Here is a 24,023-nt window from a genome sequence, read left to right as displayed (position 1 = left end):
TGAATGGAAACATCTGCTCCTCGTGGCTAGCAGCAACCTTCAACCGAGATGTGTGCCTGACTGCATGTACCCCCTTCACCAGAATCACATAGATACTGACCTCTCCCCTGCTACCTCTTCGGATCAGTTCCTCAGAGCTGAGAGGCTGTCTCCCAGGCTACAGTCCTCATTAAGTCCCAAATAAAACTGAATTCACAGCTCTCACGTTGTCCGTTTTTTTTTTGTTTTTTTTTTTCGGTCGACACTAGAATCCCCAGTGAAGGGAACCACCCCAAAGGACACTGGATTGTAGAATCATAGACCCATAAAATGTGAGCTCTAGAAAGGTGAAAGCGACCAAGTACTCAACCCCTTAATTTATAAGCAAAGGGAATAAGACACAACTAGTTACGGGCAGTCAGAGTTATGTGACATAATGAGATATGAAAAAACACTCTGTCAGCTTTAAAGCCACATGCAAATGAGAGATATTGTGACAACCGTCTTAGTATTCCATACGAGCCAGTCTGTCCTCAAGCACTATTGGAGTGTTCCAGATATCCGTAAGTCAGGAGAACGATGGGGCTCCCTGTAATATTTAAAATTTTCAAGCACAATGGCTAGAAAATCGCTCAAAAAATGGTAGTCATCCTTGTCAGCAGAGCTCCTTGTCACCCTTGGAGGTGTCATTACTGCTGAGAGAACGCCATGCCCTCCAGCAGCAGATCACCGTGTGCTGTGTGAAAGGCTCATTCCCGCTGGGCAGGGGTGCTCTGCACTGCCCGTCCATGTTCACTCCCAGTGTTTTCAGGAAAACGTAATTACTCACTTGGAGTATGACCCAGTGTCCTCCTCGGGAAGCTTTCTCCAGGGCCATTTCTGCCACCATCTCCTGACCTTGTCCTAAAGACACATTGTGGAATTTTCCCGAGTCAGTTGTAAACCCAAGTCTTTTGCCTGTGGGAGGACACAACATGGCGAGAGGAAAAGTGAACCAAGGAGAGGTGAGAAGAGTCTGAAATCCTGTGGTCCGATGTCCATCTGTGGTTACTGCCGCCACCTTCCAGGTCACTTTCCTGAAGAATCCAAACTGAACCTCTGTCGTTTCAACAAGCATGATTGCAAGCTCTCAACAGCTGCCTCCTCACAAGCATTAGCAAAACCTATGGAAATCAGTTCCTCTGGTTTTGTGGTAATAAAGCTTTTGACATTTTGATAGATGGCAAGCATTGTTACCCAGCTTTACAAACTCTTGCAGGAGTAGCAAAGCATTGCCCTCATAAAAAGGAGCAACGTAGGGTAGATATCACATCATTTTTTGACCGGATTGGCTCATTGGGTAAATGCAGGAGCCCCTCACCTTGTGAAGCTGTGCTTGAATCCCGCACAGTCAGGTCACAGCTCTATTAACCTGGAATTCTCCGTGCAGGTCGTGGGGGATAGTAATCCAAAGCACAAAGCGACAGTGCCTTTCACAATCAAATAGGCTTGCTCTAATGACCATTATTTAGTCACAGGGGGCACAAGATTACAAGAGCATGGAGAAAATTGCCCTCTGGCCCTCATCTAGTCAAAAGGTGGAGAACAGTACAAAAGAAACTTGCATTATGCCAACCGGAGGAATGTTCCATTTAAACATTTCTCCAGACTACAGTGCTATTAACCTTACATTTTCCATACACTCAATCTCCAACAAATGAGAAAGAAAAGAAAGAAGCAACTAAGATAACTATGAGCTGAAAGGAAGGCTGCGTTGGCGACGGGTGAGAGGCAGGGCTGGGTGGCCAGCCTCCCGGCCACTCACCGAGGATCTCTAGGTCTTTAAGGGCATCTACCCCTGGGGAGAGGATGAAGAATACTGGGGTGGCTGGGCTGCTTTCTTCAAATGCTTTAACTAAGTCCAATCTGGTTCTCTCCACATACTTCGTACCCAGTTTTTCCTCCACGAAATTCCTGTAAAAAGAATAATGCCAAAGAGAGGATCAGCACCTCTGACCTTGAAATGTGTCACAGCGTGAATCAGCTTAAAGCACAGGCACGGGAAGGAAGCAAACTATGTTTATTACACGAGATGTTTTGTAGGAATGACAATATGAACCCACACTAGATTTATGCAGTTGAGTCCGTGAAATCCCTCTCTGCTTTAGAAGCTCTGAACATCAGAAGCCTACCTTCCATTTTGGGGGTCTACCGAGACTCTCCTCTGAGAACCATCCAAAGCCTGCATATGGCTTTGTATCCCCCAGATCCCCTGCCAGAGCCCCCGTTACTTATTAACAGTTCATTAGATTTGCCACAGTGCAATTTTCCAGCCTGTTGGGCTTCTCATGAATATACAAATGCTTTTTGGGGTGTTTCTAACACAGGGAAGCTCAATTAAGCAGGGATTATTTGCCAGCAGCATCAGATTTAGCAGAAAGTAAGGACGACTAAACAGAATTAACTTGTAAAGTAGGGTGTGGCGGGGGCTTCGGCAAAGGGAAAATAGGCTGAACAGACAAAGCCAAGGAAGAAAACCTGAGGCTAGTGAATGCTGCTGACAAAAAAGCAGCTCGCTAGGGAAGGAACCTGGGAACTCTTTGACTGTTGAATTCAAATCAGAATTAAGCACCGTATTACCATTTAGGAGCCAAAAGGGCAAAGGAAAGGGACACTTAAACCAAGATGTGGGCAGGCATTTCTGCTTTTAAATCCTGTTGGTTGTAAAGTTATAGGACTATGAGTGAATCCACGAAAGGCATTCATTTTTTGTTTGATGTGCAAAATCTCTGGAGCCAAAGGGCCGCTCTAAATATAAACAATGGGAATCACACTTGGGTAATGCATGTTCCTGGCCTCTGAACTCTGCCAGCTCTCTTCCTAGAATATTTCCATAGGTTCCCTGTTTCCCCTATTGATTTCAGAATTAAGCTTTTCAGGAAGAATACGTTCAGTCTGCAGACAGACTAGCACACTGTTCAATGTTAGCAGATTTGAACAAAAGTAGTGATTGCAGTATAAAAATTTCTGCAGAATCACTTTTCATGAACATGAACCATAAACACGTCCACCAGATACTTCTAGTCCTTAAGACAAAGCTTCCTCTAGGTTAACTTGCATTTCCCAAAGTGCTAACCGCGCCCACCTGAGAGCATGTGTCATTCTGTCAGGGCGCACTGCTCTCAAAATAATCAGCTTCTGTATTAAACTTTTCTTCTTCCACTCTTGTGGTAACTTTTCTTTTTCTGGACACTCGGATTCTGCCCACTTCCTCCACTGCTTCGCTGATCCTTCCACATCTCGGTCTAGGCCTTGGAACTCTTCCATGAGGGCTACTGCCTGTAATACAGTAGGGGAACAGATGGGAATGGGGTGTAGAATAGCTTTGGGTTTGAGATAAAGATGAATGTATCAAACCCTGTGTAAGTAACTTGTGCTGGATAGTGTTCGTTTCCTCTCTAGATTTACTCTGTACCCTTTCCTGCCCTGCAAAGAGGGTGACTGCTAAGGATGGCTTGAACAAAGCTCCCTGGTTCTCTGGCCTGGTTGGGTTTGACCAATAGGAACCACTGGCAAAAGGGTTGGAGAAGAGAGGCGAGGGTATTTCTCCCCCAGCTCTTTCCTGTGGTGACACAGTTTGGCAGTGGCTATGTTTCTTTACAGAATGCCACAGGTTCCAAAGGTAGGCTCTCTCCCATAACTTCATTTCTCAGTAGTTTCAGTAACTGCCCCTTTTCCACCTTTTCCCATCCCCATCCCTGGTTTGTCCCCTCATCTTTATTCCCATATTATAAAAATATACTCTTTGTTCAACTTTTCTTAAAAATCACACTTTCATGTGCCATTTGTTTTCTGCCGAGAGCCTGACTGATACACAACTGAACTTGAACTTGTAATTCTAAAGTAATAATCTAATTTAAAATGCTATTAAAAAATAAAACGTAGGGGACTTCCCTGGTGGTCCAGCGGTGAAGAATCTGCCTTCCGATGCAGGGGACGCAGGTTCAGCCCCTGGTCGGGGAACTAAGATCCTACATACCACGGGGCCACTGAGCCTGCTTACCGCAAACTACAGAGCCCACGTGTCCTGGAGCCCGTGCGCCACAACTTGAGAAGAGAAAACCCGCACGCCACAACTAGAGAGAAGCCCGTGCGCTGCAGCGAAGAGCCCACGCAGACAAACAAACCAATATTTAAAAAAATCTAAACGCACTATAAAAATAAGGAAGAACATAGTTATTTTTAATACATAGAAATGTTTCTGGTTTAGAAAAAAGAGTAGGGTGAAACTTAGCCTATGATGAGCATCTCTGAGGAATTCCAGAGCCTCAGAGAATAAACTTTTAATAACAGGATCTTCTAACAGAAAAATGGAATAAGGATTGATGACTGGGGTTGAAGAATACTACCACTTTTTCCTCTACAGCATTCTGCTCTGCTTAAACATTTTACAATTATAGTAAATTACTATATTGCTGTATAAATTAACAAGACTATTTTTGAAAAAGCAGAGAAGTATTATAAAAAAGAAAACAAAATAAAGAAACTAGATACAGGTCAACTGAAAAAAGATTATTCATTGGGTTGACCAAAAAGTGCCTTTGTTTTTTAAGTAAAAATAAAGGACACATTTTTCATTTTCACCAAGAACTTTATTGAACAACGTATTCACCCTTTTGTTCTATTACCTTCTGCCATTTTTCAGGTAACTTCATAATTCCATCTTCCCAAAACTCTTATCTTTTTGAACAAAGAAGTGTTCCAGGTGCCTTTTACAGTCTTCCAGGGAACGGAAAATTTTTCCGTTAAGAGAATTTTGTAAAGATGGAAATCCGAAGGTGCAATGTCTGGTGAATACGGCTGACGAATCAGAACTTCCCAGCCAAGCTGTAACAGTTTTTGCCTGGTCATCAGAGAAACATGCATTCTTGCATTGTCCTGATGGAAGATTATGCGTTTCCTGTTGACTAATGCTGGATGCTTTTCATCGAGTGCTGCTTTCAGTTGGTCTAACTGGGAGCAGTACCTGTTGGAATTAATCGTTTGGTTTTCCGGAAGGATCTCATAATAGAGGACACTCCCTTCCAATCCCACCATATACACAACATCACCTTCTTTGGATGAAGTAAGACCGGCCTTTGGTATGGTTGGTGGTGGCTCATTTCACTTGCCCCACGATCTCTTCCGTTCCACATCATTGTACAGTATTCACTTTTCATCACCCGTCACAATTTGTTTTAAAAACGGACCATTTTCATTATGTTTAAGAAGAGAATCGCTTGGGGAAATATGGTCAAGAAGGTTTTTTTTGCTTAACTTATGTAGAACCCAAACATTAAAGCAATTAACATAACCAAGCTGGTGCAAATGATTTTCAACGCTTGATTTGGGTATTTTGAGTATGTCGGCTATCTCCCATGTGGTATAATGTTGATTGTCCTCAATTAATGTCTCAGTTTGATCGCTATCAACTTCAACTGTTGATAGCGACTGTGAAGCATCGTCCAGCGAGAAATCTCCAGCATGCAACTTTGCAAACCACTTTTGACACGTTCGATCAGTCACAGCACCTTCTCCATACACTGCACAAATCTCTTTTCTCATTTCAGTTGCATTTTTACCTTTCTTGAAATAATAAAGCATAATATGCTGAAAATGTTGCTTTTTTTCTTCCAACTTTAATATTAAAATGGCTACACAAAAATTCACCAATTTTGAATAATTAATTTCTTTTTGGCTTTGTTGGGTCTTCATTGCTGCACGCAGGCTTTCTTTAGTTGTGGCGAGCAGGAGCTACTCTTTGTTGTGGTGCGTGGGCTTCTCATGGCGGTGGCTTCTCTTGTTGCAGAGCATGGGCTCTAGGCACGTGGGATTCAGTAGTTGTGGCGCACAGGCTCAGTAGTCGTGGCTCATGGGCTCTAGAGCACAGGCTCAGTAGTTGTGGCACACGGGCTTAGTTGCTCTCCGGCATGTGGGATCTTCCCGGACCAGGGCTCGAACCCGTGTCCCCTGCACTGGCAGGCGGATTCTCAACCACTGCGCCACCAGGGAAGCCCCAGATTCACCAATTCTGATAAGTCTTTTTTTAAATTAATTAGTTAATTAATTTATTTTTCACTGCGTTGGGTCTTCGTTGCTGCGCGCAAGCTTTCTCTAGTTGCGGTGAGCGGGCGCTACTCTTTGTTGCGGTGCGCGGGCTCCTCATTGCGGTGGCTTCTCTTGTTGCAGAGCGCGAGCTCTAGGCACGCAGGCTTCAGTAGTTGTGGCTCACGGGCTCTACAGCGCAGGCCCAGTAGTTGTGGCGCACGGACTTAGTAGCTCCGATGCATGTGGGATCTTCCAGGACCAGGGCTCGAACCCGTGTCTCCTGCACTAGCAGGCAGATTCTTAACCATTGCGCCACCAGGGAAGCCCGATAAGTCTTCTTTTTAAAATGCACGCTGATATGACAGCTGTCACATACAATCTAACAAAATGGTTTTGAATGAAGTTAAAGACAACTAAGTGCTACCAGAGCCATTTACGGAAAAAAACGAAGGAACCTTTTGGCCAACCCAATATATTCCTCGACTTTAACCAAAGGTCCTATACATTATACATATTTATTAACAACTTTCCCATCCATAAATAGGTCACAAGTTCCTTTACTTCCAAATAAGAAAAGGGAAACTAGTAGATGTTTGTGGAAATGTAAATTGGTGCAGTCACTGTGGAAAAGAGTATGGGAAGTTCTTCAAAAAACTAGATAGCATATATCTACAACGGAAATGGTGTATATCACCTGTATTTTTTAAACTACATTTCTACATCTTAGAGAACAGAGATTTGAAACAAGATTTAGCAATTGAAAAATCATGTTCCTAACATACCTTAATAGCGCTCCATGACTGATTAGTTAGGAAGTCAACAGGACTCATGTAAGCGTATTCAACTGTGAACCGAAGCAGGAAATCCAATTCAAGAGGATCTATCTCTTTCTTTCTCAGCAAAATCTTGAGAGTACACAAAATTGAAAAGGTCATTTGGCTTGCATCAAAATCGAGGACGCAGTCACCACTTAATAGATATGATTGAACAGACAGAAGTAAGCCTTCTGAGAATTCCTATAGATATATATCTGTTCTGTAGTTGAAATAAGGAATCTCAGATTATGCTCGTGATCTCAAAATCTTGATTGGAAATCGAATAGCAAATAATTACGAAGCCTGGTTTATTTCAATTTTAATACCCGTGCCTATTAGCAGCATATTTGAAATATGCTTTCATATTTAGCCTTCTACCGTTAGATCAAACTTGTCTTGAAACTTGTTATACAAATTGAGAAAGCCTCAGATGACAATGGATTGAATTACTAAACAAAAGGTAAAACTAGTATTGTAAGTTAGTCCTGGTATAGAAATTATATCCAATAAACTGCAAGATGTATAAAAGATTTTTCTTATATGGGAGATTATGCTGAGAAAAACTGGAAATTGCTGTTTTACAGATACAACTAAGCAAACACATCATGAACTGAAACTTTAGACATTCTGGTTACAGAACTGTTAAGGAGTCCATAAAACACTTGAGTGGAGGGCACAAATGACATATTTCTAATTTCCTCATAAAAACTGTAACACCTTATAAAATTAAGCAGGTAAAATGTTTGAGGTTTGTGCTACTTAAAAATTCTAGATATTTTCAAAATGCATTATGGGTGGTAACATGTATCAAAATATCTTATTGGATAATTTTTCTTAATTCAATTTGATTTATTTCAACACACAAGAAATTGTCCAAATATATATGAAGCTTTGATTTATGTAGACTGTCAGTATTTCAGATAGATTATAATTTATCTAGATATTCTAGAAAGAAGTTTTAAATAGATGTGCACGCATGTGTATGCATGTCATGTTTTATCATCCCTGGTCCATTAGTGTTCATGAACAATATGTATAAACACAAAAATTTCAGCAAAACCCACAAACAATCTGATTAAAAAATGGGCAGAGGAACTGAATAGGCATTCTACCAAAGAAGGCATACGAACGGCTGACAGATAACATGAAAAAGTGCTCAACATCACGAATCATCAGGGAAATGCAAATTAAAACCACATGAGATATCACCTCACACCTGTTAGGATGGCTATTAGCAAAAAGACAAGAGACGAACAAATGCTGGTGAGGATGTGTACACTGTTGGTGGGAATGTAAATTGGTGTGGCTACTATGGAAAATTGTACGGAGGTTCCTCAAAAAATTAAAACTACAACTATTACAGAATCCAGCAGTTCTACTTCTGGGTGTATATTCATAGGAAATGAAATCACTATCTCAAAAAGATATCTGTACTATGTTCATTGCAGCATTATTTACAATAGCCAAGTCATAAAAACAACCTAAGTGTCCATATATGGATGAATGGATGAAGAAAATGTGATGTATATATATGTGTGTGTATGCGTGTGTGTGTATAATGTATATATATGTACACACATATATACAATGGAATATTATTCAGTCATAAAAAGAAGGAGATCCTGTCATTTGCAACAGTAAGGATGGACCTTTAGGGCATTATGCTAAGGAAAAAAGTCACATAGAGAAAGATAAACACTGTATGATCTCACTTTTATGTGAAATCTTAAAAAACAGAATCACAGATACAGAGAACAAACTGGTGGTTGTCAGAGGTGGGTGCTGAGGGGTGTAGAAATGGATGAAGCTAGTCAAAAGGTATAAACTTTCAGTTATAACATAAGTCCTGGCATGTCATGTACAGCACGGTGACTATAGTTAACATTACTGTACTGTATATTCGAAAGTTGCTAAAAGAGTAGATCTTAAAAGTTCTCATCATGGAAAAAAAAATGTAACTATGTACGGTGACGAATGTTAACTACACTTATTGGGTAATCATTTCATAACATATACATATATAAGATCATTACACTGAACACATAATACGTCATGTGTCAACTATATCTCAATAAAATTGGGAGAAAACTGAAAAGAAAAATTTTGTTTTGTAATGCATTACTCCTGTTTATCACATACATTATAAAATGATTACACCCATATATTACTTTTTTAACCCAAAGGAATCTATTAATACCAAAAGTATTGAAAGAAGTGCTAATTTATCACTATTAACAGCAGGTATTTTATTTTATTTCATTTTATTTATTTTTTTAACATCTTTATTGGCATATAATTGCTTTACAATGGTGTGTTAGTTTCTGCTGTATAGCAAAGTGCATCAGCTATATGCATACATATAGCCCAATATCCCCTCCCTCTTTCATCTCCCTCCCACCCTCCCTACCCCACCCTTCTAGGTGGTCACAAGGCACCGAGCTGATCTCCCTGAACAGCGGGTATTTTAAAATGCCTTCTTTGAGCAAGGCACTTGGGAGGACACAAAAGAAATGACATCTTTCACCACAATTTGAACTGATAGAAAAAGATATACAGTAAATGAACTAATAAAAGGACCACATTCTTATTTCATCTAGGAATGTGGTCCTCAATGTTTCTTTCTCATCACGGGCACTTTTATTTAAACAGAATCTATTGCAGAGGTCCACATCAAAAAGAGTAAAAGGGTAGTAGGTCTCACTGAAGTTAGGAGCGTGAAATGTGGAGCTCCCTTCACCCATTCACTGTTTTTTAAAGGGGCTCTGAAAATCTCCTAGGGGCACTCAGATCTGGAAAGCTGAGCTTGAGATTCTCTCCAAGGAACTCCCCGGCAGTACCTGGGAGGTCTGCACAGGACCTGGGAAGGTGAGGCCAATGTCTCATTGACCTGTTTCTCAGGATGACAGCTGATGTGGCTGCCCAAAGTGCAAACCCACCCAAGCCAGCGCACCCTGACTTACTAGCAGTTTGTCACATGCCCAAGTTCCCTCTGCGAAACGGAAACTCTCCTCATGCTGCGAAGAGCTTCCAAAAAAACTTCACTTCAGCAGCAGTACATAATAAACAGAGATGCGTGACTTTGGTTCTGGGGCTGCTTTTGAGTGACTGATTTCCTTACCTGAAAAGCCATCTGGGACAGGAAGGTGAGTTTGTCCTTCTCAAACAGCGCCTGGCTGGTGTAGAGGAAGACGGCGTGGGTGATGCTCTCGGTCAGGACTGAGATGCGTCCCGGCGTGTCCTCTACCTTGTCAGCCTGCTCGATGGCTCTGTGGAACAGCATGTTGAAAGCCTGGGGAATACAAGTGACCGTTAAAGGGTGACAACTGGTGGCTGGATGTCTAGCTAGTCTCAGGCACACAGGCTACAGTTTATCTATGGGGAGAGAGAACAGGACGGGTTTTACAAGGATTCTATGAGCTCTTAGAACAGCTTCCGGCACATGGTAAGTGCTCATTCAAAGTTTGCTATCATTACTATTATTTTTAACATTATTTCATAAAATCTACCTACATTTCCTCCCTGACCAATTGAATTGCACTGTCCTCTCTTCTTCTACCCATGCGCTTTTAAAAAATTTGTATTTTTATTTTTAATTGTGGTAAAATACCCAAAGTGTAAATTTACTGTCTTAATAGTTTTAAGTGCACCGTTAAGTAGTATTAAGTATTTTCACACTGTGGTACAACCGATCTCCAAAATGTTTTCTTCTTGAACAACTGAAACACTGTTAAACAACAACTCATTTAAAAAATTCATTTAATTATAACTCCCTATTCCCTCTCCCCCCAGCCCTTGGCAATCACTGTTCTACATTCTGTTTCTGTAAGTTTGACTGCTCTAGATACCTAATATAGTGGAATTATATAGTATTTGTCTTATTGTGACAGGCTTGTTTCGCTTAATATAATGTCTTCAACGTTAATCTATGCTGTAGCATGTGTCAGAATTTAGCCTTCCGTTTTAAGGCTAAATAATATTCCATTGTGTGTATGTACAACATTTTAATTTATCTGTTCATCCAGTGACGGACATTTGGTTTGCTTCCACCTTTTGTTTGTCGTGAATGATGCTATGAACATGGGTGTACAAGTATCTCTTTGAGACCATATTTCGATTGTTTTGGGTATACGTCCAGAAGTGGAGCTGCTGAATCATATGGCAATTTTTTTTAAAGAACTGTCATATTGTTTCCCAAAGTAATTGCACCATTTTACAATCCTACCAACAGTTCAAAAGGGTTCCAATTTCTCCAGATAGCTGCCAACACTTGCTATTTTCTTTCTTTCTTTTCCTTTTTTTTAATCTTGTAGCTATCTTAATAGTTGTGAAATGGTATCTCATTGCGATTTTGATTTGCATTTTCCTAAAGATTAGTGATGTTGAACATCTTTTCAAATGCTTGTTGGTCATTTGTATGTCTTCTTTGGAAAAATGTCTATTCAAGTTCTTTGCCCATTTTTTAACAGGTTACTTTTTTGTTTCTATTATTCCACCCATGTACTTTTGTGATCCCCTTTGATTATCTTGTTCTTTTTAAAATCACTCAGTATTTCTTTCTTACTCCATTGTATGCCTTGGTAACAATGGGGCTGAATACATTTTTACATATATCTACATATACTTAAACACATAGGTAAATATATCTAAATATCTATGTCTATAAATAGATATAACATAAAATATTAAAATTTTTGACTGGTGGACAGGGGCCAAAGACCACAGACTGATTGGCCTTGAATTATGTATATTTGACTGAAAGTAAAACCCTACAATGACAGACATATAGTAAATATTAGTAAGAAGGTATTAACAAAGTACTCATTTAATATTTACATTTTAAAATCAATTTTTAATTTACACACAATAAAACGCACCATTAAGTATACAGCTCGAGTTTTGACAAATATATATACTTCCGTAACAATCACTGCAATCAAAATGTAGAAACGTTCTATTCATGTCACCCCCCGCCAGAAGTTCTCATGTGCCTCGCTGCAATCCGTTCCCACCACGATACCTACCCCTGCCCACTGCCGAATGTTTCTGTCACACCAGATTCATTTTAGGATCATATAAGTATGTACTTGTAGTACTTTGTTTTTGAGTGCACATATGTTTTCATTTCCTTTGGGTAAATACTTAGAGTAAAAATGTTAGGATCATTTTGTAAGTGTATGTATAACATTATGAGAAACTAACAAATTGTTTTCCAAAATGGTTTTAACACTTTGCATCCCCACCAGCAACATGAAAGACTTGCAGTACCACATCGGTGCTAACACTTGTTACTGACAGTCTTGTAAAATTTTAGCCATTCTACTGGGTATATGGTAATACGTCATTCTGCTTTTACTTTGCATTTCTCTGATGTCTGCTGAGCATCTTAAAAATGTGCTTGTGGGCAATACTTATGTCTTAGTATACATGCACAAACCTTTCTATTTTTTTAATTGCGTTGTCTTACTATTGAGTTTTCTATTCTGATATAAGTTCTTTGTTAAACATGTGTATTGGAAATAACTTACTGGTCTATGGCTTGTCTTTTCATTTTCTTCATGTCTTTTCAAGACGATAAATTTTTAATTTGATAAGGTGCAATTTATCAATTTTTTTTCTTTCTCTGGTATCCTAAGAATAAATCTTTGCCTAACCCAAAGCCCAAACATTTTCTTCTATTGTTCTCCTAGAAATTTTATAGTTTACCTTATTCATTTTGAGCTCATTTTGTAACTAGAGTAATGTAGTGGCTGAGGTTCTTTTTATTCCAAGTGGATATCCAGTCGTCCCAGCACCACTTGTAAAAACTATCCCCTCCTCATTGAATTGTCTTGGCATTCGCTGCAAAAAATCAGTTGACCATACATTTGTGGGTCTGCTGCTGGACTGTCTATTCTGTGCCACTGATCAGTGTATTTTTCTTTAGGCCAATCAGTGTAATAAGTCTCGAAATCATGTACTGTAAGTCTTCCACATTTGTTCTTCTTTTTCATTATTTAGTTATTTTTAAATACTCTGCATTTCTACACAAATTTTAGAATCAGTTTGCCAATTTCTACAAAAAAGCCTTCTTGGATTTTAAGACTGAATTAAAACTATAGATTAATTTGGAGAGAACTGAAATCTTAATAATATTGACTGCTCCAAGCCATAAACATGGTCTCTCTCACCATTTAGTTAGACCTCCTTTAATTTTCTTAACAATGTTTTGTAGCTTTTAGTATGCAGATTTGTATTTGTTTTGTTAAAATCATCCCTAAGAGTTCCAAGATTTTGGACGCTATTGTAAACAGTATTGAGGTATTACTTTTATTTTTCAGTTGTTTGTTCCTCATATATAGAAATACAATGAATTTTGTATATTGACTTTATATCCTGCCATCTTGCTAAAAACTCACTTCAGCTTTTTTGTAGATTTCTTATGATTTTCTACACACCTGGTCAGGTCATCTGTGGAAAAAAAAAGACAGTTTTTCTTCTTCTTTTAAAATTTCTGTGTCTTTTATTGTATTACTTCACTGGCTATAACCTCCAGTGCAGTACTGAATAGAAGTGTTAAGAGAAGATATCAACGTTTTGTTCCTGATCTTAGGGGAAAGCATTCAATTTTTCAACATGAAGTATAATGTTAGCTGAAAATTTTTACAGATGACCTTTATCACACAGAGAAGTTACCATCTATTCCCAGTTTGCTCAGTTCCTTTTTCTTCTTTTTTAACCAGGTGTTGAAATTTGTCAAGTTCTTTGTCTGCATCCACTGAAATTATTATATGATTTTTCTCTTTTTTATTCTATTAATCTGAAGAATTACATTGTGTGGTTTTTTCATGTTTAACCAACTTGCATTCCTGGCATAAATCCCACGTGAGCATAATAGATTATGCTGGCGGGGGCTGCTCTGTAGTTTTCTTTCCTTGTAATACCTTAGCCTAGTTTTGGTAGTTGAGTATTCCTGGGCGGTTTTATTTTTCTCCTTCTACCCTGCAGCTGTTCTAAAATCCAATCCCACTGTGCTTCTCAGAATTTCTGCACGTGTTTCACATTACTAGACACTCGCTAGTTATTCGTGACTCTTCCTCTTTATTTTTGCCCATATCCAATCCGTCTCCAAGGGCTGATTATTCTAGCTTCAAACCATAAGTCTATTCACTTCTGAGTCTTCTGCCATCATGGCAGTCATCTGCTTACAGCCTTTCAATGGCTTCTTTTTGCCCACACGCTATAATCCAAACTCCCCAGCATAGACCTCACGTGATCTAGACCCTCCTACCTCTCAGGACTCATGTCTTGCCGTCTTCTCCCTCTCTCATTACCCTCCAGTCACATAGATTCATTCACCTGGAATATCGAAAACTCTTTCCCATCTCACACATCCTTTCTTTCTCCAAACACTCTTTACATGGCCAAATCCTCTGTAACCCTTAGGAATCAGCTATAATCTCACTTCCTCTGAGGCCTTCCCTGCGCCCCCAGTAAAACAGCCCCTCCATCCCTACTGTTCTCTCGCATTGTATTTGTCACTTTTATACACACACACAACTACACATCTCCACTCATATCTGTGTTTTCCAAACTGTACACTCAGTAACCAGCACAGCATCCGGCACTATCATTGATCTCAATAGCTATTTGTTTAAAAACTGAATGATAGAATGAATGAATACTGCCCAGAGGCAGAATGGTACAAAGTAAAGAGCATGGGCTTTGGAATCAGCCTTTGGTTCAAATCCTGACTCTTACAATTATGAAATGTGAATTCTTTGGCAATTTATTTAAAATCTGAACATGTTAGTTTTTTAAATAGGGATATAATAATATACTTTAATGAGATGTTTCAGGCATAAGAATGCACCAAAGTGTGAAAGTGCCTTGCATGTAACAGTGGCTCAATCAATAGTTATTCTCACTTTTTATGAAATCTTTTTATGAAACATGTGCACTTTCATAAGGAAAGTAGAGGAGCCTCCAGGAGAATTCCCTTATATATATTAAACTCCTTAAGACTCTGCTTAAGAACAAAAACTATGTACTGTGATGTTGCATAGTTTAATTATCTCAAAGCCTTACTGAAAATTATAAATGAAAGTTACTGAGAAAAGTGAGGATTTTTTCTTTGTCTTGTTTTTTTTTGCTAGCTAGATCCTGGAGACTCCTTACTGTGTGCACTGACTGCTTAAAAATAAATTTTAAACTTCCAGAAACAAGTTGAACTCCTCAAGTTTAAATTTTTTCTTAGTCTACTCATCATTACCTTCAAAGAGAATTGATAGATGGGGTTGATTTTTCTGAGGTCATTAATAACAAAATAAAGCAGAGATGCTCTTGCTGCCACTGGTCTGTAACACTGTCGGGCCTCGTTGATTTTTCTTTCATTTTCTTTAGCTTCAATCACCTACGGTGGGATCAGACAACATAAGTAACTTACTCGTCATATTGTCTATGTGATGGAAGGGACATATCTGAAATGAGAAATTAGTAGTATTAAAATGGATAACATGTATGGCATCTCTGTGCTTGGGCTTTTCTAAAATCATAAAATTCATATTTTAAAATAATCTTTTTATAAGATGAGTTTTAAGTGAGAATGGACATAACTCTAGCTGTGTTAATGATTACAGAGTAAACAAACCTGATTGTTTTTGGTTCTACAGAATTTATTCTGAGTAATGTCACCTTCCTGCCTCCCTTCTCTCTTTTGGGGGTTAATAACCCAGCTATATCACCTCCCAGGGATAGCTCTGGAAAGTCTGCTGGGTCAATTCAGTGCCAATAACTTTATTAGTCAACAAGGTATACAAAAGCAGCCAAGGTCAGTAAAATATCCAACAGCCGTGCTTACTAAAAAGCCTTTATAGAAAGACTCGTGACTGTCTACTTCTGACTTTGCACCAGCTCATCCATATGCTCATATAGTTCCATTTAGTTTATCTTTGTATTAGCCTCTGGGTACATTCAGAGTGATAATTAAACACGCACACCATCATCAACTAACATATTCATTTTTATTCAAGACACAAATCTCTTCTGTCTAGGATTACTGCTGGTCCTACGGCTTTATAAGATACAGTATTTGTCCAACCTTTTTTTTGTTTGTTTGTTTTTTGCGGTACATGGCCCTCTCACTGCTGTGGCCCCTCCCGCCGTGGAGCACAGGCTCCGGACGCGCAGGCTCAGCGGCTATGGCTCACGGGCCCAGCTGCTCCGCGGCATGCGGGACCCTCCCGGACCGGGGCACGAACCTGTGTCCCCTGCACTGGCAGGCGGACTCCCAACCACTGCGCCACCAGGGAAGCCCATGTCCAACTTTTTTTTTATAGGCTTGATTCATCATACTTGTATGTAAAAGAAAATAAAGAAAATGTAGAGGAGAGAGGGAAGTCCCAAAATGGCAATATATTAGGAAAATAGGAAGAGACATTTTAAGAGACGGTGAGAAGTTAACTTCAAAGCTAAGACCTAATTTACTTAATTGCTCTAATCTTTACCATTTAGCAGCCACCTAGAATTCACTTACTTAAAAGGATAGAGTAACCTGGGATTCCATTTCCTCGCTTAAACTAAGACAAATATATTGGATGTGTGGTGACACAGCCTTGGCTGGGTAATTAATAGATTACTTAGTAATGAGGATACTCCAGAAAGCAAATGAGGGTTCCTCTCATTTTGAAACATCAGCATTTTAAGGGCTAGTGGCCATTTGTGAACGTCCAAAGTGCATGCGGAAGGCACACTGGGACACATGTTGGACATTCAGCAGGAAGTCGACTAAATGAACATTTTTTTCTAGGTTTTAGGAAATGTCACTTTCCTGGGGGAATAATGCATTTGAGAGCAGCAGGAGATCACCCCTGGCTCAGTCTCCCAGCACTGAAGGCCTGTAAACAAAACTTCAACTCTAAGTATTTCTCTAAAATGTACAATAGACCAGGAAGCCTGTGGTGAGACTGTAGGATGTCGGTTTCCCAAAGGAGGCTAAGCCTTTTAAGATTTTAGACTACATAAGCCAGCAGGGCCCAATTTTCTTCAAATTTAGTCACTCAGGAAAAAAATAATAGCCTGACAGACTCTAATCTGAAAGATTGGATCTTTGCTGCGTTAGGAGAAGCACAAGTTCAACCACCTCTATCTCCATTCAGAACCCCACACAGTCCACTTTTTAAGGGCAGTTTATGAAAAGACCTGAATTCCACGAAGTGTCAGTACTCTTAGAGAACGGCCAAGTTGGATTACGTTTTCACCCGAGCACTTCATTCAAACAGAGCATTAAACCCCGCCAGGCAGCCTTTGCCTTTTCCTACCTTGCACTCTACCTCTGCCGCGGTGGCCTTTGCTCTCTCCAGGCTCTCCACCAGTTTGGTGTCATCTAGAAAGCTCCCCTCTGCCTCAGAGAGACGCAGAAGGAGGTCGTCCTCCAGATACTTCAGCTCTATCTTAAAGTCATTTTGGTGCTTTGTCAAAACCAACTAAGGCAAACCAAGCAAAGTGTGAGAAAGGTGATTAAATTCATGTTTTTAAGCAGAGTTTCCTTAATCATCAATTTCATGGAATCATATATGATGAAACACACGTAGCATTAAAACTGTACTAATCAAAATTTTTTTTAATTCTTTAAAAAAACATTCAGAAGGCATGGTAAGAGCTGGTTGCATTCCAGGGTCCAGAGCATGACCATATATCGTTCATTTAACCTACAGGAAGAAACTTCTGGTTTCTGCTTCAAATGGAAAGACAGAAAAGTCATTATTTCCATCCTTACACAGGAAAAAAGCTAAACATAACAGCCCTTACTTACCCATCAGAGAACTGAGGTCACGGGGCAACTGCCACCCTGAAAACTACAGAGATGGGAGGATCCAGACAATCGCGGGTTCTCAGGAACATTTAAGTAGTAATCAGCTAATTCCTGGAGGCAGAGCTTGAGAGTTCAAAACTCCCAGGGGCCCAGGCAATCACCTGGGGAGAGGAAGCCTGGGGAACGTTCCTCTATAACCTGGGCAGAGAGAAAGAGAGCCCTCTCTACCCTGATCAGAGGACGAGATAGCTCTCTACCCTGGGCAGAGGGAAGGAGATCCCTCTCTTCCTTCTAACCTTCCAGGGCACGTACCTGCTTCTCTAGCCCTGCTTTCCATGACTAGTATGCGTCTTTGCCTGCCCTAGTCCCCTGCATCAAACAAGACCTACAACTAGCCCATCTCCTGCGGCACAATCCTAACTACTTATCAGAAGTACCCTTGAGCTGCTACTTGACTGTTCAGATACACCCTCAGTTTTCTCAATTAGACTGAAAGATCCTGGAGGGCAGGCATCCCATCTTACACTCCTGTGTCTGGCACTATAATCTGTGCACTGAATAAGTGTTGGGGGAATGATTTCACGATTTTTACCTTAAGTTTCTCCAAATCTGGCCTTTCAATACTGACAACCTCTGCCAGCAACTGGGCTTCCAGACCATCTTCTGTGACTGTGAAATTGAGGAGGGTTGTCTGAGCTTGCAATTCTGGCTTATAGTGAGGATTTGCCAGTTTTGTGTGAAGGATAAGACGAAAGCTGTGGTTAAATTCACACTCTTTATCCCCAATCTTGATGTACCTAAAGGGGGCATAACAAAGACAGTCAGGAGACTCTCATGCACCATAACTGATATGAAGGTGTCACTCCATTCCTGTATTCTAGTAATGTATATAGGCCATAAAACCAGGTGATTTATGATTCTTCATCTACTCTCTGTTTCCCTAAAGTGTAAGAGGAGGAATAGAAATGATCCACGAAACTCTATATGATTAAGTTTCCTTACGTGGAAAACAGGGATAATAGTAGTACTCACCTCATAGTGTCACTGTAACAGTTAAACACAATAAATCATATAAAGAATCTATAACAACAAATACTAGCTTTATATACTATATTATGCTTTCTGTGATTAATCTTATATTAAACACTTATTCTTTAAAGATAAACTAAAATGAGTATGTATGCATTTATGTGTGTCTATACATATATATGTGTGTATATACATACACACGTAAAATTTATGTATATGAAAAATACACACAGACTTGTCCTTAAATATGTTTAATTTAAGCCACTTAAAATTAGGCAGAAGTGATTCTTTTTTTAAGCCCCTGTCATGTGACTATGAGTAATGGTAACAAAAAAAAATTTTCAATAAAAATAAAAAACATACAAATTCCTTGGGCACTTTACCCAGTTTTAATACTTTTGGCACTGGCTCAGAAGCAAAGTTCAGGAAGCCTGTTGTGTGGGATGCATGGACAGCATCCTTGCAAGCTCCGTCTCACACAGGGCTGGGCTCTCAGCGACCACGCTTCTTTTTGTGTCCCTGTTGCTCTGGCCACGGGGACCCAGGAGCATGTACTTCATCTGAGCTGTTCCAACAGGAGTAACCTTTCCTGGGATTTAGTATTGGGACAGAGAGAAGGGAGAGTTGGAAATGGAATCTCTAAGCTCGTGTTGAAGTCACTCTGTCTTGCTGGTGAACCAAGCAGCAGAGAAAGACCGTCCTGGTTGCCCAGAAAAGAAGAAGTAAACCAGTATTCAGATGAAAGAGTAACACAAAGGAAGCATGTTCTGGGCTTCCAGGTCCCCTCTTCCTTGAAGCCTGGCTGCATCTTCCCCTCAGTTGCCATGGTACCCTGCAGCCTTCTAATAGTCTCTGTCTTGCTTCACCTAGATAGATGTGGTTCCTGTAATTGCAAGCAAAGCTATGAATGAACGTGGTCTCCCCCACCGAGGGGAGGGCCTGATTTTTCTCTACCTCAGATGCTGGTAGCTAATCCCTAAAGATGTTATCACCTGGGCTCCCTTGCCCTCCGGGTTTTGGATGGGCTTGGCCAATGGAAGAACTGGTGGGAGACAGCAGTACAGGAGGAGAGAGAGGTCCAGAGGATCTTGCCAGCTTCAGGGCCGTGGTCTGGTGAAGGCTATGTCCTGCTATGACCCGTTCCATAGCTCTGCTTAGAGGACCTGGTAATACCTTCAGGCCTACAGTCAGTAAGGGCTTCCCGCTGCTGCAAATCCTATGTAGCCTTAACACCTCTACTGGGGTCGCTTTACCTTTTGCCCTGCAAATTCTTTTTGTAAATAGTCACTATGTTAACTCTATCAAACAATTCCAGCCTACTTTGTGGTCTTTTTCCTGCCAGGAACCTGCTATGAGGCTCTAGCCAAGGGGAAGTTATTTTTGCACTCATGCATCAGACAGACAGAACCCATGAACTCTGGAACTTCTCAAATTCTTCCATCAAAGTGGCCGGAACTGCGCTGGAGTGAAAATTCATCTAAGGACCCTGGGAGCATGGCTGAAGCAAGGAGTATCTTCTCAGTCTCCTATTTTACCTTAAATACTTACTAAAATTCTGAATTCTTCCCTATTTAGTGTATATTTTCATTATAGAGGTATCATCATGACAATGATAAGAATGTTACCCAAAGCCCATATTGTTTTTAATTTAAATATAGTGTTTTAAATAATCATGAGGGAAAAAAGTGACTACTTATCTCACTGACTTACGGGAGAGATGTTACCTTCCTAAATTTATCAACTTTGGTAAATTGGATCAATTCAAAAGAAAGACACTGTATAGTAAGTTCAGCATTCAGGCAATGCTGAATCCTCTTTACTAAAATGTCACAATATTTGCAATAACTCTTTTTAAACTTGAGGAGAGATACTCAGAATGCCCAGATGTGATAATATCTTAGGCTGCTGTTGGTAGATGTTTCATAAGTGTGTCTTGCTCTGAGATGAAGTCTCTTGCATCAAATAGTGAGGAAAGGGTACCGGATACACTGGCCACTATATTTGACTAGGGAGATTTTTATAAAACAATTTTAGTGTGTAAAGATTATTTAAAAATCAGAGTTTTTTTTAATCGCTAAAGCTTTCATCACTAAATCACTGAGTCACTGAAGCTTTCATCATCACAGCTAAGAATCTCAAAAGATTGATCAGATTCATGACCTAGTGTCTACATCCATTTCTCAACTTTTGTTTCCATTGTAGTGATCCTATATTTCAACAAAAACTTTCACAGTTCTCCACAAACCTATGGACAATTAATCTTCGACAAAGGAGGCAAGAATATACGATGTGGAAAAGACAGGCTCTTCAGCAAGTGGTGTTGGGAAAGCTGGACAGCTGCGTGTAAATCAATGAAGCTAGAACACACCCTCACACTATACACAAAAATAAACTCCAAATGGCTTCAAGACTTAAATATAAAACAAGACACCATAAAACTCCTAGAAGAGAACATAGGCAAAACATTCTCTGACATAAATCATACCAAAGTTTTCTTAGGTCAGTCAGCCGAGGCAACAGAAATAAAAACAAAAATAAACCACTGGGACCTAATCAAACTTACAACTGTTGCACAGCAAACAAAACCATTAAAAACAATGAAAGAAAAAAAAGACCTATAGAATGGGAGAAACTATTTGCAAACGATGCAACAGACAAGGGCTTAATCTCCAAAATATACAAACAGCTCATACAACTCAGCAACAACAACAAAAAACCAAACAACCCAATCGAAAAACGGGCAGAGGACCTTAATAGACATTTCTTCAAAGAAGACATACAGATGGCCAGTAGGCACATGAAAAGATGCTCAGCATCACTAATTATTAGAGATATGCACATCAAAACTACAATGAGGTACCACCTCTCATCGTCAGAATGGCCATCATTAAAAAGTCTACAAATAACAAGTGCTGGAGAGGGTGTGGAGAAAAGGGAAACCTCCAGCACTGTTGGTGGGAATGTAAGTTGGTGCAGCTACTATGCAAAACAGTATGGAGGTTCCTCAGAAAACTAAAAATAGAACTACCGTATGATCCAGCAATCCCACTTCTGGGCATATACCTGGATGAAACTATAATTCAAAAAGATACATGCAACCCTATGTTCATAGCAGCACTATTCACAACAGCCAAGGCATGGAAACAACTTAAGTGTTCATCGACAGATGAATGGATAAAGAAGAGGTGGTACATATATACAGTGGAAAACTACTCAGCCATAAAAAAGAACAAAATAATGCCATTTGCGGTAAAATGGATGCAACTAGAGATGATCATACTAAGTGAAGTAAGTCAAAAAGAGAAAGACAAATACCACATGATATCATTTATATGTGGAATCTAAAATATGGCACAAATGAACCTATTTACAAAACAGAAACAGACTCACAGACATAGAGAACAGACTTGTGGTTGTCAAGGGGATGGTGGGGAGGGAGAGGGATGGACTGGGAGTTTGGGGTAGTAGATGCAAACTATTACATTTAGAATGGATAAACAGCAAGGTCCTACTGCATAGCACAGGAAACTATATTCAATATCCTCTGATAAACCATAATGGAAAAGAATATGAAAAAGAATATATATGTATAACTCAATCACTCTGCTCTACAGCAGAAATTAACACAACATTGTAAATCAACTATACTTCAATAAAATTAAAAAAAAATCTTTCACAGTTTTTGGTTAAGTGTCCAAGCTTGAAAAAATCTTCCCAACAAGCTACTTTGGAAGCCTTTTTTTTATTAAGTTGAATGGTGAAGTCTTCAAGTTTTGGTTTGTTTTCACTTAGGACTTCCTAGTGTTTAATTTTGTTCCAGAAGGAAAAAAGCTTAATTCAGGTGGCAACCCTCTTCTAAGCCAGTATATCTGTACAATACATACTTCCCTTTAAAAAAAAAAAAAAACGATCAAAAAAAGAGTATTCACATCACCGTTAAAGTGAAACACTGAGAACAGCAAGAGATAAATGAACTACAGGCCAATTGTTAAAAGTGAACCAAGGAGTGGCTGCTAGTTAACACTTTTGCACATATCTTCCAGTTGATATGCTCATTAAGATAATCATTACCTTATAATTTCTTCAGTTATTTGTTTTTATCATGAAACATATTGCAACCAAATAGTCACTCACTCAGCAAGCAGTTACTGAACACCTACACAGTGCCAGCCTGTCAGAGAGTCTTCTAGACACTAGGGCTTATAATCGTTACCAAAACAAGCATGGTCTTTCCTCTAACATTATTACTTACTCTCTCATAATAGGTATATGACTACAATATTTTACATACCGATTCATTTATTCTTTCGATTCATTTATTCTTTTACTTATCCAGTTCAATAAATAAATATGTATTAAGTGCCCACAATGTCCGGTCATATAAAGATCAAAGATCTGCCCAATTAAAAGAAAGGCAAAGGATCTGAATAGATACTTCTCCAAAGAAGATCTACAAATGTCCAATAAGCACCTGAAAAGATGTTCAGCATCATTAGTCATCAGGGAAATGCGAATCAAAGCCACAGTAAGGTGCCAGTTCACACCCACTAGATGGTTATAAAAAAAAAAACACTGACAAGTATTGATGAGGATATAGAAAAATTAGAACCTTCATACATTTCTGATGGAAATGTAAAATGGTGCAACCAATATGAAAACCAGTTTTCAGTTTCTCACCATCTTAAACATAGAGTTACCATATAACCCAGTGATTCTACTCCTAGGTACATGCTCAAAAGAATGGGAAGCATATGTCCCTACATAATTTGTACACAAATGTTCACAGCTGCATTATTCACAATTACCAAAAGGTGGAAACAACCCACTGTCTGTAAACTCATGAATGGATAAACAAATTGTGTTATATCCAAACAAAGGAATATTACTCAGCCATAAAAAGGAAAGAAGTACTGACACGTGGTACAACACAGATGAACCTTGAAAACAAGTGAAAGAAGTCAATCACATCTAAGGCCACATATTGTATGATTCTATTTATTTGAAATGTCCAGAAGGGGTAGATCAATAGAGATGGAAATCAGATTAGTGGTTGCCTAGGGATTTCAATTCTAAAATTGATTGTGGTAATGACTGCTCAATGCTGTGAATACACTAAAATCCACTGAATTGCCCACTTTAAATGATTAAGTTGTATGGTATGTGAATTACACCTCCATAATGGTGTTACCAAAAGTGAACAAAAATGAACAACAATCTAACAAAAGGTCAGTCACTTACATTTGAGCTTTTATCAATCTGTAAGGTAAGTAACCGTGCTAATTATAGTTTCTCAGAGGTTCAGTCTTCACTTTTGAGCCTAGTGAGGTGTGTTACAGGATGGTCTT

At 39.4% G+C, this 24,023-nt stretch overlaps 1 protein-coding gene across 1 annotated transcript in view; it reads right to left on the bottom strand.

Annotated features, from left to right (window-relative positions):
• DNAH11 (dynein axonemal heavy chain 11) overlaps positions 1 to 24,023 on the bottom strand; it is a 316,107-nt gene that overhangs the window by 29,250 nt on the left and 262,834 nt on the right. The window contains 8 exon segments of the mRNA XM_060157128.1: positions 809 to 936; positions 1,784 to 1,932; positions 3,104 to 3,297; positions 6,828 to 6,950; positions 9,979 to 10,149; positions 15,109 to 15,249; positions 17,156 to 17,320; positions 18,242 to 18,446. Of these exon segments, the coding sequence (XP_060013111.1) occupies positions 809 to 936; positions 1,784 to 1,932; positions 3,104 to 3,297; positions 6,828 to 6,950; positions 9,979 to 10,149; positions 15,109 to 15,249; positions 17,156 to 17,320; positions 18,242 to 18,446 (1,276 nt within the window).

This window comes from Lagenorhynchus albirostris, chromosome 8, assembly GCF_949774975.1.
Source record: "Lagenorhynchus albirostris chromosome 8, mLagAlb1.1, whole genome shotgun sequence".
NCBI lineage: Eukaryota > Metazoa > Chordata > Mammalia > Artiodactyla > Delphinidae > Lagenorhynchus > Lagenorhynchus albirostris.
Note: the sequence above shows the minus strand (reverse complement) of the source record. Positions and strands in the feature narration are given on the sequence as shown.